Genomic DNA, 15104 nt, shown 5'->3' with positions numbered 1-15104 from the left:
TTCAAAGTGAAAGCGGAATACTTTTTGTGCTGCTTATTTAATTTCCACCTCTGGTAAATACTTTGTGTATTCTGCTCTTCTGTTTGAAGAGCATGAAAAAAAATGTTGTGTACTTCATTACAAGAGAGAGAGGAAGTTGAAATAATGGCAGAGAGAAGGATGTAGGCTCTGTCATGTCTGTCCAAATGGAATTTGTCTGATAATCTTAGTCAACATATTTGGTATCTTGAATAAGGTATCCTAAACTGCATCATCTTCTAGCTGTTGGGGCTAAATGAGCTTTCAAAAGGCTGGAGTGTGTCTTTTTTACTCTCTAAAATAAATAAATACAAATTAGGTTTGATTGGAAAAGCTCAATAGATGGTCTTCTGTGAATCCTTACAAGTCAGCCAGCTTTTAAAAGAATAGTGGAGCAAGAGTCTTGGGTAGGGAGGTTCATGCATCTAATTTATTTTCTGTAACCAATATCCTGTGCCAGGCTGATCATGGTCTCCTGGGCAGCTTCCTGCTACTTCTTCACAAGTAACAGGGACACATCGCCATGGCCTTTAATGACTGAGCTCTTTGGAACACCTGCTTGGGTTGAACAAACATCTGATGCATAAAAATCTTGTCCCAGGGTGTATAAATTACAGGCAAACAAGCCAGGAAACCATGATCCCAATCTTCCTAACGCTAATTTCAAGGTCTGAATTAAATAGGCACCAAACAGGGAAAAAAACTCAGTTGTTAGGAAGGTTCCACCTGACACATTGTGGTTTGGGGTTTTTTAATACAGAACTTCAGTTCTCAAACTACAACAATAAATTCTCAAAGTATGAAAAAGATAAAAAAGGTAATATGTTTAGATGTTACATTTAAATCCTCTCATTTCTTAAACTGAAAGTATCATCCCTCTGTGAGCTTCATGGATCTCAAGCACTAGTTAGCACAGCAGAAGTTGCATTTAAAATGGTCTTTGCCTGAGAGAGGCTGCAAAAGTCTTCTGACCTATAATTGAGTCATAAGGAAGAGAAGCAGACCCTCAGGTAATTTCTGTTCAAAAGTCATCAGGAAACCATGAAAAAAACTGTGTGGTTAAATAATGTTTGACTTCAAAGCCAAGCATCTACGAGAAAACAGAATAAATTATTGAATATTTAACTGATGAGCTTCAATGAATTTTGCTTCAATGGATATATTTTGGATACTGAAGGTTTTAAGTGCAAGACTTTGTAAGGTCAATTGCAAGACTTTGTATGATAAAGGAATGGTTTATGTCTGGAGCAGATTTGTTAAAATACTGTGTTTCTATGTATGTATCTGTGTATGCAGGAATCCCTGTATTTATGTATCTATGTATCTATCAATGTCATGCTAATTCTAGACGTGCTAGAATTAATAGTTAAAAATAGCAGAAAAAGATACCTTATTGCTGAGATGATCAATTAGTTAAATCATATATTTTTAGACTGAGATTAAAATCCCACAGTGGTAGATATTTTTTCCATCCTGTGTAGATGGGAAAAAAAGGTAGAGAATGAAGGGTATGAATTTAACTACACCCTATAGGTTTTCATTGCCTCCAACACCAATCACTTTGCTGCTTCCATGTAATGTTGGCTGATAGTGTAGATTTAATTAATTTTTAAGATGCAGTTCATCATTCCAGTGGAACACACAGTGCTTATAAACGATCCTCTTTTTGTCAGAATAAATCAAAAATATTCACTATTTATGAAATAGTCTTATAAAATGTATGCAGATTAAATCCACAAAGTTTTTCTATGTGCAATTAAAGTCCATAAATTATGAAAAGTAAAAACATGGGATTTGGTACAGTGTGATTTTATACCTGGTTCTTTCCACAATTCCATAGTGAAGATGTGATGTGATGTTTAATAAAATCCATGTTCAAGGATGTTTAATAAAATCCGTATACGAGGATACTTGTATAGAATCAAATTAGTCAGTCTTTATGTAAGAGTTTAACTAAAAATGTCATGTTAATTCTGATATGGTTTACATGTAAACCACCTGAAATACACAAATTCTTGAAAATAGTGGCCTTTGGTGGTGCCATTCATCTGTGATTGTAGCACTGTTTTGAATAAGTGGGGTTACCCACTTCGGGGCAGGTTCTTTGTGTTCTTGCTCTTTCATGAACTACTTTTATAAGCACTTCTGAAGAAAATGGTGAGAAATCATGGCTGGGTTTTGACCAAGAGGGTATCTGTCTTCATTTCATTCTTCCAGAGTCAGAGAGATGGTGGGAAATGTTAAGTTGGTCTGTCCTGTTATTAGATTGTTGTGGGGTATGCCCAGCCCCCACCCTGGAGGGACGTCTGCTGAGATAAGGCGAGTGCTCAATCTCCCAGCAAAACTCCCCTGGAAAGGCAGCCACTCTTCAGTTACGGCGAGAAGAAGACAGACCCAGAATCTCTGGGAGACCCTATGCAGATCCTTTGTAACCCATTGGCCCTCACCCTCTGACACCCACCCCCTGGATCCCTATAAAGGCAGCCCTGTGCCCCTGCGAGATGAAGAGATGTTTGTCCCTGGCTCCCCTTCGCCGAACTAATAAAGCTTCCCCATGTGGAACAGCCACACGAGCCTCTCCTCTCTCCCTGGTCTGGCCTGGAGGCTGCCCTGCAGAGCTGAGCTGGAATCACGAGCTGACAATCACTAAAGAGCTGACAGACTCTGCAAGAGCCCTCCTGCCAGCAGCTGAGGGAAGACACCGGGCCTCCGGAAGGCGATTCCTTTTGGGACCATCTCTCCTGACTGGTCACAGCTTCCTTGGTCAGAGCTACTGACCCCACTCCAGCTGCCATAGATTGTCCTTGCTAATTTTAATAATCAAGCTTTTACTTACTGAGTAAATGTTGTTAGGGAAGGGTTGAGAGATTCTCAGCAGTGAGACTTTCCTGATGGATGCTCACAGGTTAGAAAGCACTTAGATTAGCTAACCTCTGTTGGTCCTTCCCTTCCCAGAACCCAAATTATCTATTTAATCCACCCAACACTGTTCACTCTTACCAGAAAGTTTTTCTGAATGTCTAATCTGAACCTCCATTGCTGCAAACTATTGCCACTGCTTGCTTTTTCTACTGGACACAGAGAACAGATTTACTTTCCTTGGCTTTTGTATGACTACTGTGGTTAAGATTTTGAAACAACAGTTTGAGGATTTGGAGTAGAGAGCTGACATTCAGCAGGCAGGTTGGTACTTTTGTTACATGTTTCATGACTTTTCTAAACTGCCCCAGTTGCAATAATTTCTCATAGGTTACATGTTATAATGTTTTCATTTTCATATGTTATACTTTTTTTCATTATCCTCCCTGCTCTATTTTGGGTTCTTTGTAGATTTCTTACAGAGTGGTGCAAGCACAGGACTACAGCTGCAACTTTACTGCTACCAAGAAATACAATGCTGAATGCTACAGTTCTCTCTACTTTATCTCAGTATAAACTTTGTCTAAATGATTCATATTCTCTGCCCTCCTTCTTATTGTCACAGATAAAACATAATTTAAGAAAAATCTCTTTACTATTTACATTTAAACTGTGTTGTTATCCCTCCTATCCTTTTTTCTCTTCTTCTGGCTTTCCAGATAAGCACTCCAATCTCCTCAAATCCACACAAAGCTAAGACTACCTTTCTTGAACATATTTGTATTGCACTCACTTCTATCCATTTTCAATCTCTCTGGTGCCTTCCTTTTCTGCCAGCTCAATTTCAAATTTCTTGGACTGATCATCAGTATTCTGTCGCACTATCTTTTCCAGGATTACAAGTTCCCAATACTTTTTTTTTTCTCTCCACTGTTCCTGTCAACCTTTATCTTTCCATTTGTCAATATTTCATGCAAGTGCCTTCACAGCTTTTTTCCCATACTATTCCAGATGCAAACCTGCCAAGTGAAACATAAAAAATCATACTGTAAACTGCATTTGAGTGATTTTTACATTCACATTAATATTTTGGGTACCAAAAACTTAATAACTGGAGAGTCTCATAATCTGGGTAAAGACACGTATTTTATTTAAGGCAAAACACCTACTTTATGTACTGTAAAATGACTATCTGGTAGCTAGTTATTATCTGAATGCTTCTTCCTGTAACAGCTTCTTCCATTTTGCCTAAACTAAGGCAAATCAAGTACCAAGCCTAACTGGAAAGACCTTTCCTCTCAGGTTCACAGTTACTTTCCTGCTAGTGTCCACAGGAAGAATCAAAAGCTAGACTTGAAAGAAATGAAAAAATTGTGACTTGCTAGTATTGGAAAGCAAGATCAGATGCCACTGGAACAGCAAAACACAAGGAGACACCATCACCAGACCTGACCTGATTTGTGATCTGACTTGTGTTTCTGCCTTGCTTGTGGTAATAAGGCAGGTCCAAAATCTTGTGTGATGATCTGGACTCTCAGCTGGGCCTGCCAGCTCACCCTGCCTGGGTCTGTGGGACGTAGCCCTGGGTGTCAAGTCCCCCACCCCCACCAGACATATCATGTCATTGTCTCCCTGTCCTTATGGAGCAGCTGCCCCTTGCTGCACCCTGATAGCAAGATCAGACCTTCCTGAGCTGGGGCCTGGCCCATGGCTCTGTGGGATCCTCTCCTGCAATTCCTCCTGCGCCATCAGCCTGACTGGACTTTGGTGTCCTCATTGTACTAGCCCCCTGTCCTGAGTGAACCCCAGCTCCTGAGTGAACCTCTTCCCAGAACCCACCTGGCAGCCCCTTGGGGCTGTTCTATAGGGCTCCTGCCACCCTCTAGTTTCATCTGCTGTGGCCCCTTCCCAGGCCATTGTCCCTGCCCTGGTTGAGTGTCCATAAAGCTATCCACTGACAACCCACACCAACTAAACCCCCTCCCCCTTCTGAGCTCTCAGGTGTGAGGACACACCTTGTTTGTGGGGAACGGGAGCTGTTTCCAAGGCTGAGGGCACTGACAGCCCTGACCAAGCTTCACCTGGGTCCTCTGCCCTCTGCTCATGGGCTCTGAGTTCTGGCCTGCGCTGTTGGTCCTTGCTGGAGCTGAGATGTAGGAGTGGTGGTCTCCATCCAGCTCAGCCACAGCCATGTCCCTGGCTCCCCAGCCTGACCTGGAACCTGCCTTGTCCAATGGACTTGTTTGGTGATTCCCCAGTGGAAGTGGATGGCGCTTTGAGCAATCTGGTCCAGTGGAAGGCATCCCTGCCTGTGACACATGGGTTGGAACTAAATGACCTTTAAGGTTCCTTCAAACCCAGACCATTCTACAACTTGCCTGGTGATCACTGGGCTGCATCTGACCCAGGTTACCATCACCAGAGCTGATCCTGAGTTGTGTTTGTGGTTTGTTTTGAGACCAGTCTCATCACCATGGACTTGTCTTAGCTGATCCTGACTCCCATCTCCAGGCAGCCCTGCTCACAGTCCTTCCCTAGCACCAGTCCAGCAACAGAGTTGTCAAGATTACAAGAAGACTTAGCAGCACCTCATGATGCTGTCCTCCTTTCTGCCAAAGGGATGTGAAATAGTGAATGCTGAGAGTATTCATGCATGGAAGCACATTTGATCTTCAGCCAGGTCTCAAAATTTAACAGCCTCTCTGCAATAATGTTCTGTTTATACAATAATTGTTCATTTTGGTGCAATTGCAAAGAGAGAGCATTGAAAGTAGTTAAAACAGAGACTTTCATGCTGTGGCAATAACTGTATGCTCTTGAATACCATTGGTATCAGACTTAATTCTTAGACATTATAATTATGTGAGGGCTCATTTTCTGTGAGTTTGCTCTCACTTGTCTTCCCTATTTAATGTATATTATAATATTTTGTACTTTTCTTCTAGGCTTGAATAGGAATATTGTATTAGGCAAGCAGGTGATGAGATTTTGCTCTCTGTTCCAGTTAGCATAATTCCACCAATTCTGGTCCAGTTACCAGGATTTGCTGTAATTTAACTGCAATCAGAATTGAATTGTGTTTGTTTAAGAAAAAAAAGAAGTATCTCCGAATGTTCATTCCATAGACCTTTTTTTTCTATCATAATGGAAATTAGTACGTGTTCTTTTTTCTATTTCACGTTTTTATTTCAGAGCCTTAACATCCTAATAACAACTTTATTCTCTTCATCCTGATGTTAGGAAGTAACTCAGGTAGGAAATTAAAACGAGATGTGCAGTGAACAAAAGGCATTCAGAGGCCTGGTAAGGAAGGAATTTACGCTTTTAACATAAATGTCTGCATTATCATTATTGATAAACAAAAGGAGAAGCATTTTTTTTTCATACTTGTCAGTTACGTATACATGAAGAGTTTTGAAAGCAAAGACATCTTGTAAAGTAATAATTTGAGATTTCTTTTAATTTATGAAATCTGTGCTTTTTTTTGAGTTTGGTCCTCTGAAAAGTTAAATAATTCATGTTGAAATGTCACATGAATAGCACTGTTTAGTAAGCAGCTGCAGAAATGGTCAGAGCTGGATGAAACTAGAAGGAAAAACTTGAAGTTAATCTAGTGATAATGTGCATCAATTCAGACCAATGTAATGATTAAAAGTAAGATAATGAAATAGTCCATGTCTGTAGGAAACATACACATAGAACATATACACTGATATTTTGAGTAGCATGCACACACACACAGTTCTTCACAAAGACAGTCTGTACTTAACAACAATATAATAATATTTAAGCATTTTGAGGTAGACATAGTACAGGTGAATTTGCTGTCATTCACGATTTACTGGCCTTGTTTCTATACCACCACTCTTACTTTTAACGGGTTCTTTTCCATCATCAAAAGCATTACCAACCATAAGCTTAATGTGTAACATCTGCATCTGAGAGTTTTAACTTTTTGTCCTACTGCTTTTGCAGCAGATCAAGCACACTCTAGTCATTAAAAGGAAGACAAAAATAATCCTCAATAATTACTTTGTCCATTTAACTTAGTTTTGGTACTATACCCCATTTGTACTTTCCTATGTCAATGTAAACTACTGTTTATATTATCTTGGAACACTTGCAATGAGTTTACAGTACTTACTATTAGTAACTTACATATTTAAATGACAGCTTTGAGAAAACAAAACAGAAAATACATCTTTGTCACCTTTTGTTGATATCTGGGAGTTTCCTGAGCTTCTTCTTCCGTACTGTGTTTTTGGCTGCCTACCATCTTCGTTACTGTGCTTGTCTTGCACTTTTCTCTGCAGCTATCACGCTTGTCTTGAGGGAAACTTGTTGGCTCTGAACCACCAGCAGAATTCCCACTTCTTGTTCTTAAAAGACAATTGAGCAAAGTTGTTCTTGTATGATTGTCCAAAGGGAGGTTAAAGATCAGCTCAAAGTAATCTGCTGTGATGAAGCCTTTAGCAGAGGAAGTCTCAAATCTTGCTGGGTTATTTTTCCTTCCCAAAGCAAAGCCCATCCCTTGCTCCCCCAACCTTTTTTTTTTTTTTCTACAGCATTTAAATATGTTTGTTATGTTGTACTGTTAGAAACAGATGCATTCTTGTTATGGCCAGAGATGAATGTCAGGATTGAACTAGTATCCATGAAAAAGTCTTTTGTTTGATCTGCACTGTCCCACAGTGGAGCTATGGCAACAACTTCAGTTTGGCAAATTAACTGTATCACTGTGTACTGGCTCAAATGACGGCACCACCTGAATGACAAACATGCCACTGTTCATGTGACAGCTGACAAAGAGTACTGTTTAATTTTAATCAAAAACATTGAAATCCAGTCAATTAAAAAATCCAAAGCATGTGAAGGCTAGGTATATGTGAAATGCAGTGGCACTCTGTTTTTATTCAAACTGAAGAATTTAGAGATATTGTTATTTTATAAATGTTTATGTATTGTAGCTTAAAAATTGAGTAACTTCTGATTTTGAATCCCACATCATGCTTGGTGATGTGATCTTGGTTTGTGCACATGTTTAAAAAAAGAAGTAAAGCAAACTGCTGTGAAGGAGAGGCTGTCTGTAGGTGTTGTGGTTTAACCTGGCAGGCAGCTAAACAGCACACAGCCACTCACTCACTTTCCCACCTGCCCCCTGAGTGGGATGTGGGAGAGAACTGGGGGAAAAAACCCAAAGTAAAATATGGGGGTTGAGACAAAACCAGTTTACTAGGAGAGAAAAGGAAAAGAACAACAGTAATTAGAATATACAAAGTAAGTGATGCACAGTGCAATTGCTCACCACCCACTGACTGATGCTCCGACAGTTCCTGAGCAGTGGCCTCTGGTCAGTTCCCCCCCCACCCCGTTTACATACTGGGCACAACATCTTATGGTATGGAATATCAGCTGGGGTCAGCTGTCCTGGCTGTGTCCCCTCCCAGCTTCTTGTGCCCTGCAGCCTCCTTGCTGGTGGGGTGGGGTGAGAAGCTGAAAAGCCCTTGACTTAGTGTAAACACTGCTCAGCAGAACCAAAACATCAGTGTGTTATCAGCATTACTATTTCCAGAATCCAAAACACAGCACAGTTACTAGGAAGAAAATCAACTTGATCCCAGTGGAAACCAGGACAGTAGCTCAGAGAGGCATTCTTCCTGTAGCTGTCAGTGTTTCCAAGGATGCAGGTTTGCTACAGCTAAGCTGGCCTATTAACTACGTACTGCTGAAAGAGGGCTCTCATTCTCCCTGGGAATGGGCATTCTGGCTGCCAAGGTGTCCAGCCTCTCTCAGCACCAGGGAGCTGCCACAGGTGGCTGGGGTCACTCGTTTGCTTCCACCCAAGACTAGATCCAGCAGTGGGATAATGTTGTATTAGCACCTGGGTATGTAAGTTGGGAGGATTGGGAGGTTTTTTATTTCTCTCTTACCAATGCAAAGGAGTCCTGGTGGAGAAAGAAGGAAAGTAATTTTCATTTTCAGAACCATATAAATCCTCTCCTTGGGAGAGTTGGAAACAGTCAGTATATCCAGACCAAATAATACTAGTTCACATTTTTGCAAAAGCGTATCAGCCCTAAGGAGAGAGCCCTGTGGTGCCACCTGCCTTTGCAAGAAGCTGGAGTCAGTGCCTGTATATTTTTATGAGCAGTAAATGCTTCTCTACAAAATTCTGCAAATGAAGGTGGTAGGTTGTTTGAGTAATGACTGGCCAGCACTGATGTTTTTGGACAAAATATTGAGGTTAATCTGTAGTGAAACAGCATGAACCCCATCAGTTTCCCTGGGTTTCTGAATGCACACACAGACAGATCTGAACCCTTTTAGAAGAGAGGACTTGTAAAGCTCCATTTGTCTTAATTGAAGCTGTTAAAAACTTTCCCCATCTATGCTTGAAACTGAAATATATCTTTTTATGGACACAGTCCTTGCTCCTCAGCTGAAGGCTGTTGTGTAAGTACTCTTGACAGATTTGAGTGAAGGTATCTCTGTAGCATCAAAATGAACAGAACATACCCCACCTCCCCACCCTGACCAAGTCAGGGGTATGCAAGGACAAAGGTCTGATGGGTCTTTTCTCAGAACCTTCCACACACCACTTGGCCTCTTGAGATATCAGAAATCCAGTCTGAATCTACTTTTTTTTTTTTTTTTTTATTTGTAGCAAGAAAATAAAAATGAAAAGGGGCTTGGAAAATAAGGAGGGCATCCAATATTATATATATATTAAAAACTCTGTGTGCATGTAATTATAACTATGTAAAATATATTTATATAAAATATATACACACACACACAGAGACATATATAAAACCATATTTTGTCACTAAGCTGGCCAACCACTACTGCCTCTGAAAGATTCTAGGGAGTAATTTACTGAAATTACTGAATATTGTGATAGAGCATAATACCTACTTTAAATATGCAAAAAGAACACCATGGCTTCTACATATGTTAGTCTTGCCATGATCACTGTTCAACCTTCAGTGGTTACATGTCGATGGAAACCGTGTGGGAAATGCCCGTTTTTCCCAGCAGGGACTGACTGACCGCTGACCACGATGTTGCAGGTGATGGTTCACCCTCATGCCTGGCTCCAGCTTTTATCCAACTGGCATCAACCACCGCCTCCTACCAGCTCAAGAGATATATTTTATACATAACATTGAGACATTATATATTTACGACAAAGCATTTAAACATGGATTTACCCCAACTGCGGCACCGGACCCGTACGGGCTATGGGCCCCTGCAGCAGATGGAGCCCTGCTCAGATCCTTCAGACGCAACTCGCGGGTACCGCGGGCCCTGACGCCGAACGAGCGCCTGCAAAGACGCGGCAGCAGCAGCGGGCCCGACCCAGGCCTGGGTCGCGGCCCGGCGGTGCAGGCCTCTCGCAGGAAGCGTCTCCGCCCGCCTCCGGGCTCCGTTCCCGCTCCGGACCCCGCGGGGGCGGAGGCGGCCGGGCCGGGCCGGGCCGGGCCCTTCGCGCGGGCCGCGCTCCCCCAGCGTCCGGGGCGGCCCCGCCCCCGCCCCCGCGCCCGCTGATTGGATGCGGCCCCGGCGGCGGCGCGCGGGGCTCCCGTCTCGCGCCACTTTCGGGAGCCTTTGGCGCGAGCGCCATGGCCGAGAGCGGCGCTCGGGGCCGGGACGGTGAGAGCCGGGGGCGGCGGGGCGGCCGGGGCCTCTGTCCTTGTCCTCCTGCCTGTCCCTCGGAGGCGCCGGCGTTTCGCTGTCAGGCGGGGGGCGACGGGGCAGCGGCGCTGGCGGTAGGGAGGGCGAGCGCGGGCGCACCGGGCGCGGGAGCGCGCGTACGCGGCGGGCGGGCGGCCGTGGTGGGGGCGGACAGCGCAGCGTGAGGGTCCCGCGTCCCTCGGGGGGAGCTCGGCGGGGCCGCGCCCGCGCTGCCCCAGCGGGGGGACCCTCTCCGGGCGGGCGCGGAACGGGGGGATACGCCCGGGGGGCGGGCTCGGGCCGCACCGGCAGTGGAGCCCCGCACCGGTGTCTCTCCCGGGTCGCGTCTCCGGCGGGGGCACTCTCAGCCCTGGGGGCAGCGGCGGGCGCGGGCGGTCCTGGCTGGGGCTGAAAACACGCTTGTCCCAAAGGAGTGCGTTGTCTGAGACGCTGGCGTACAGTAAAGGCGAAGAATTGACAGAAGACAAACGCGCTCAAAGCGGTTCATCTTTGCACTTCTCCCCCATGGGCCAGCAGGCAGTGTAAATGCGCCTTTTACCCCAGCCCTGAGCAATACGAATCCGGAGTTGTCCCAGCTACACTGCCTGGGTGCAGCTCTATTCACAAGTTGATGTCCTCCTGCCACCGGGTGGGGACTGCCCTGCTCCTGTGGCCACCTGGCCAGCCTTCGGTCTCCTCTGCCTGCACGGGGTATTCAGCTCCTCGCACTGAACTCGCAGCCTTGTCCTTGGGCTGTTTGTTTGCTTTTATAAGTTGGATTGGGTCCACTTGATCCCTGTGGTCAGGTAGGTGTTCCTGCACCAAGTTAAGAGAAAGAAAAAGGTCGGGAGAAGTAGAAAGCAGCTTGCTGGGGAGAGCATTTGGAAGGGAAGGAAGTGGAAGAGGAAATGGGGTGTCAGCTGTCAACAGATTACTAGTTTGTCTCAATCTGGTCACACTCAAATGTTGTGAAACCGCCTAAAAACATTCCTGCTTTGTAGCAGTGTAGGCCTTCTCTAAGTCTGGTATTCCTGAGTTGTCATGGAGACATGCAAAATAAAAGGAGCTGGAAATTCCCAAGGAAGGAGGGGGGCGATCCCTTACAGGGAAAGGTTGATGAGATTTGAGAGGTGCTTTGGAAATCTAGGTGGTAGCTTCATGCTGAATGTGAGCTGGCATGAGAGGGCTGTTTGATCTCCTTGTCAAGCCATGCCTTCAGTATCATTCCAGAACTGGCTTAGGAAGAACCATCTGTGACTGTGCTTTTAGCCGAGCAGGTTTTGGTTTTAAGCAAAACTTCAGTCATCTCTTAATGCATCCCTGAATGCTTAAGTACCAAAGATAACAACAGCTCATTGCTAAACTCATTTCTCTTGTTTTTAATTAATTACAGCTATGGATGACTCTGGAAGTTTTGCAGCATCACGTTCTAGACGTGAGAGGAAGAATAGAAGAGGCCAGCAAGAAGCACTTGAACGTCTGAAAAAAGCCAAAGCTGGGGAAAAATTAAAATATGAGGTGAAAATTCTTCATCTTTTCTTCTTAATGAAAAGAATATGAGCTGAGATGCTTAATCATCATTTATAGATATGTAAAAGTTATGGGAAACAAAATAAGCCTTTCAGATCAGCTTTTGTGTTTTTAATGGTGTATGTTTTTCTGAATGTAGCTCTATTTTTTTTTCTGCTTTCTAGTATAATTTATTTGTTTCTTTCTGTTTTCAAATCTAACTCAGTTTTGTTAACTGCAAGTCAAACATGCTTGCCATTGCTTGAGAACTATGCCACAGGGAAGGACCGATTTTTAAAATCGCATAATTAATGTTATGATAGGAAGTACTTTTTTTTAACCTCAAATGATTTTAAACTTTAATTTCAGGGCTTTACATGACTGAATTCCATTAATATTGATATGCTGGGTTTCCACAAAGAGACCAAAATTTAAGTATTTAAGTGGTAGATCTGAAATCTGTCAGTGTAACATTGATACTGTAACATTGTCCAGTGGTGCTGCCAACAGGAAGTGACTTCCTCATTGAGGTGAATAAATGTAAAGAAACCAGAAGTCTGTAGATCATTAACATGCAAATTTTCTCTGAGCACTCTGCTTGGGTACATCAAATCCCTTTCATTTTCAGTGAGCTCAGATTGGTGTTTGAGAGTAGAGCCTAGGTCAGAAGTCTCCACTGCTAGGTTTCTTATCTTTCAGAATTTTTTTTGGTGATACGAAATGAGCAATAAAGCAAGTAATTTTCAAGTGAAATCTCTGCCAGTGCTTCAGTAGATTTTGAGTTTCAGTATATTGTGATAATTTTAAAAATTGATGACTTGTTTTTTATCACTGCCAAAGAAGAAACTTAACGAATAACTGTGCTTACTAGTTGTGGACAATGTAGCAGTGTAGGAAGCCTACATGTATTCTTGGGAACTTTTATATTCTAACTGATGATCTGTAGTATTAATGGTATGGAAACTGTTAATCCTCAGTATACCTTAACTGTAGGTTGAGGAGTTCACAGGTGTTTATGATGAAATAGATGAGGATGAATACTCCAAGATGGTCAGAGACCGTCAGGATGATGACTGGATTGTTGATGATGGTAAGTTAAGATTCATTTGGAGAGTTATTTTGGTTCTAGTGTTATAACTCAATTAGGCTTCATAATGTTCATGGCTTGAGGCAAGTTATTATTAGTACATTCTTAAAATTTGTTTTAGGAGACAAGAGAAAGGCAGTCTTTTAATGGAAATTAACCTTTGCATTGTTCTCATAGTAGTCTGCTGGTATGGTAATGAAAATATTTTTCCATGAAGACCTGTTCTTGAAATTTTATTTCCAGTTATCAGTGTTACAATTCTAACAAAAAAGTACTGTTATTGATAATTTCTAATTAAACATGTAAGAATGTCCTTAGTCTAACAGAAGATACAGCTGAGAGTGCTGTAGTTTTTAATACTCACTTTTGTAACTTTTGCCCTATATTAAAGGGGGAATATATGTTTAAATATGTAAAAAATTCAGGAATATCAGGACAGAATTTAAACTGCAATTTTTTAACAATTTGTTTTTCTACAGATGGGATAGGTTATGTAGAAGATGGAAGGGAAATCTTTGATGAAGATCTGGATGATGATGCTCTTAGTTCCAATAAGAAAGGTAACTTGCATGTGACCACTGAAGAATGTCTTCCAGGGCCTTTTAAAAGGTACCCAAAATGGGCAACTTCCTGCCATCTGTATATGTGGTAAAGATGGCCAAATGACAGATTACTCGAAGCTCTGTCATTCTGTGCCTGTGGATTTTGTTCAGCCCCCGTGATGCAGAGGATGGAACTCACAAACTGAGGTCACATCACTATTAACTGCTTCAGCACTACCAGGGCACTTCTGCTCGCAGTCTTCTGTGGAATGGGGATTCACTTCTAGAACAAAAGCATCTGGGAGGGGTCTTGGTTTTCAAAGCCAGTGTCTAAAAGATGTGTGGTCTCTCTTGACCACTAAAATACTTGCATGCTTATAAGAATCTGGGATCATATGATTTTTCCAACTTTTTAATGGAATCTGGTGGCAAACTGAGAAACTGAGTCTGATGAGAGTCCCAGCATAGTGCCAAATTCCTGGACACTCTTTTTTTTTTTTTTTTTCCCCCTGGAGATGCTTCCATGTAAAGTATCTTTGTCGTTTTTCTGGAGTATGCAAAAGGCATCTCTGACATGACTAGGAAAGTCAGGGTGCTGAGAGGGTTTTTCATTTTTTGTGTGTGCATGACAGCTGCTACAAAGCTGAAAGATGATTAGGCTTCATTTCAGCCAGCAGTGTAAAGGTGGAAGAAGTAGACTACCTTGGCTATCTATCCCTGCTAATAACTGGACCTATAAACATTGAACTTTTCTTATGTAAAATTCACAATTTAAAATTTTTTGTTTCTGTAGGAAAAGGTGGCAAAACATCTACAACTGGTAAAAAGAATGTGAAAAAATCTGTGGTGTCAAAGCCAAACACAATTAAGTCTATGTTTATAGCTAGTGCTGGGAAGAAAAACACAGATGTAAGTTTTTACGTTTTTGAATTTAAATGTTTCTGACTTGTTCACAGTGTTTCAGTGGGAGTGGAGTAAACCAAGGGCTCATTTTAGTTTCTTGTGTCTAGTGAGGCAAACTTCTATTATTATTATCTCTTGTGTATGGAGCATTTCTGAAAATAATGTGTGTGTTTTGTGGAAACCCTTTAGTGATTTGCTGCTGTTCTCCTGACTGGGTTTGCGCATATATCTGAGAACTGTTTGGCTAATCTTACCTTACAGAAAACTGTGGACCTGTCCAAGGATGATTTACTTGGGGATATTCTTCAAGATATTAGTGCTGAAGTAAGTATGTTAATAAAATCTCTTGGAAACAACCTTAATCCATTAATTCTTCTTGTCATGGAACATACCGAGAAAATACAGTTTTTTGTGAAACTAGACAGTCTAAGACAGATTTCATCCATAGCACATCTCATTGATAGATTCCACATGTGTGTGCAGTCTGCCTGTTGTCTGCACCATGCAGATGT

The 15104-nt window shown here is 42.4% G+C and overlaps 2 protein-coding genes across 11 annotated transcripts in view; one reads left to right on the top strand and one right to left on the bottom strand.

Moving 5' to 3' along the window:
- The window catches only part of PCYT1B (phosphate cytidylyltransferase 1B, choline), a 44048-nt gene extending 33710 nt beyond the window's left edge, over positions 1 to 10338 (bottom strand). Inside the window, exons 1-2 of one of the 6 annotated variants that reach the window (XM_042035941.1) lie at positions 9793 to 10332; positions 7088 to 7256 (exon numbers count right to left, since the gene is read on the bottom strand). In XM_042035941.1, coding sequence (XP_041891875.1) covers positions 7088 to 7153 — 66 coding nt within the window. In that variant the 5' untranslated portion in view covers positions 7154 to 7256; positions 9793 to 10332. Of the gene's footprint in view, positions 1 to 7087 lie in introns of all 6 variants that reach the window. The other 5 variants (XM_042035905.1, XM_042035895.1, XM_042035950.1 and 2 more) reach the window with 5 other exon arrangements.
- An 85-nt stretch (positions 10339 to 10423) lies between these two features.
- The window catches only part of POLA1 (DNA polymerase alpha 1, catalytic subunit), a 188086-nt gene continuing 183405 nt past the window's right edge, over positions 10424 to 15104 (top strand). For 2 of the 5 annotated variants that reach the window (XM_042035842.1, XM_042035852.1), the window contains exons 1-6: positions 10424 to 10530; positions 11945 to 12069; positions 13054 to 13150; positions 13627 to 13707; positions 14483 to 14598; positions 14854 to 14916. In XM_042035842.1, the coding sequence (XP_041891776.1) occupies positions 10500 to 10530; positions 11945 to 12069; positions 13054 to 13150; positions 13627 to 13707; positions 14483 to 14598; positions 14854 to 14916 (513 nt within the window). In that variant the 5' untranslated portion in view covers positions 10424 to 10499. Of the gene's footprint in view, positions 10531 to 10579; positions 10647 to 10926; positions 11358 to 11944; positions 12070 to 13053; positions 13151 to 13626; positions 13708 to 14482; positions 14599 to 14853; positions 14917 to 15104 lie in introns of those variants that run through there. The other 3 variants (XM_042035871.1, XM_042035861.1, XM_042035881.1) reach the window with 3 other exon arrangements.

Source organism: Corvus kubaryi, unplaced genomic scaffold, assembly GCF_017639235.1.
Source record: "Corvus kubaryi isolate FWS band 111438036 unplaced genomic scaffold, C.kubaryi_AGA036_p1.0 133, whole genome shotgun sequence".
Lineage (NCBI taxonomy): Eukaryota > Metazoa > Chordata > Aves > Passeriformes > Corvidae > Corvus > Corvus kubaryi.
The sequence above is the reverse complement of the archived record's forward strand: the minus strand, read 5'-3'. Positions and strand labels throughout refer to the sequence as shown.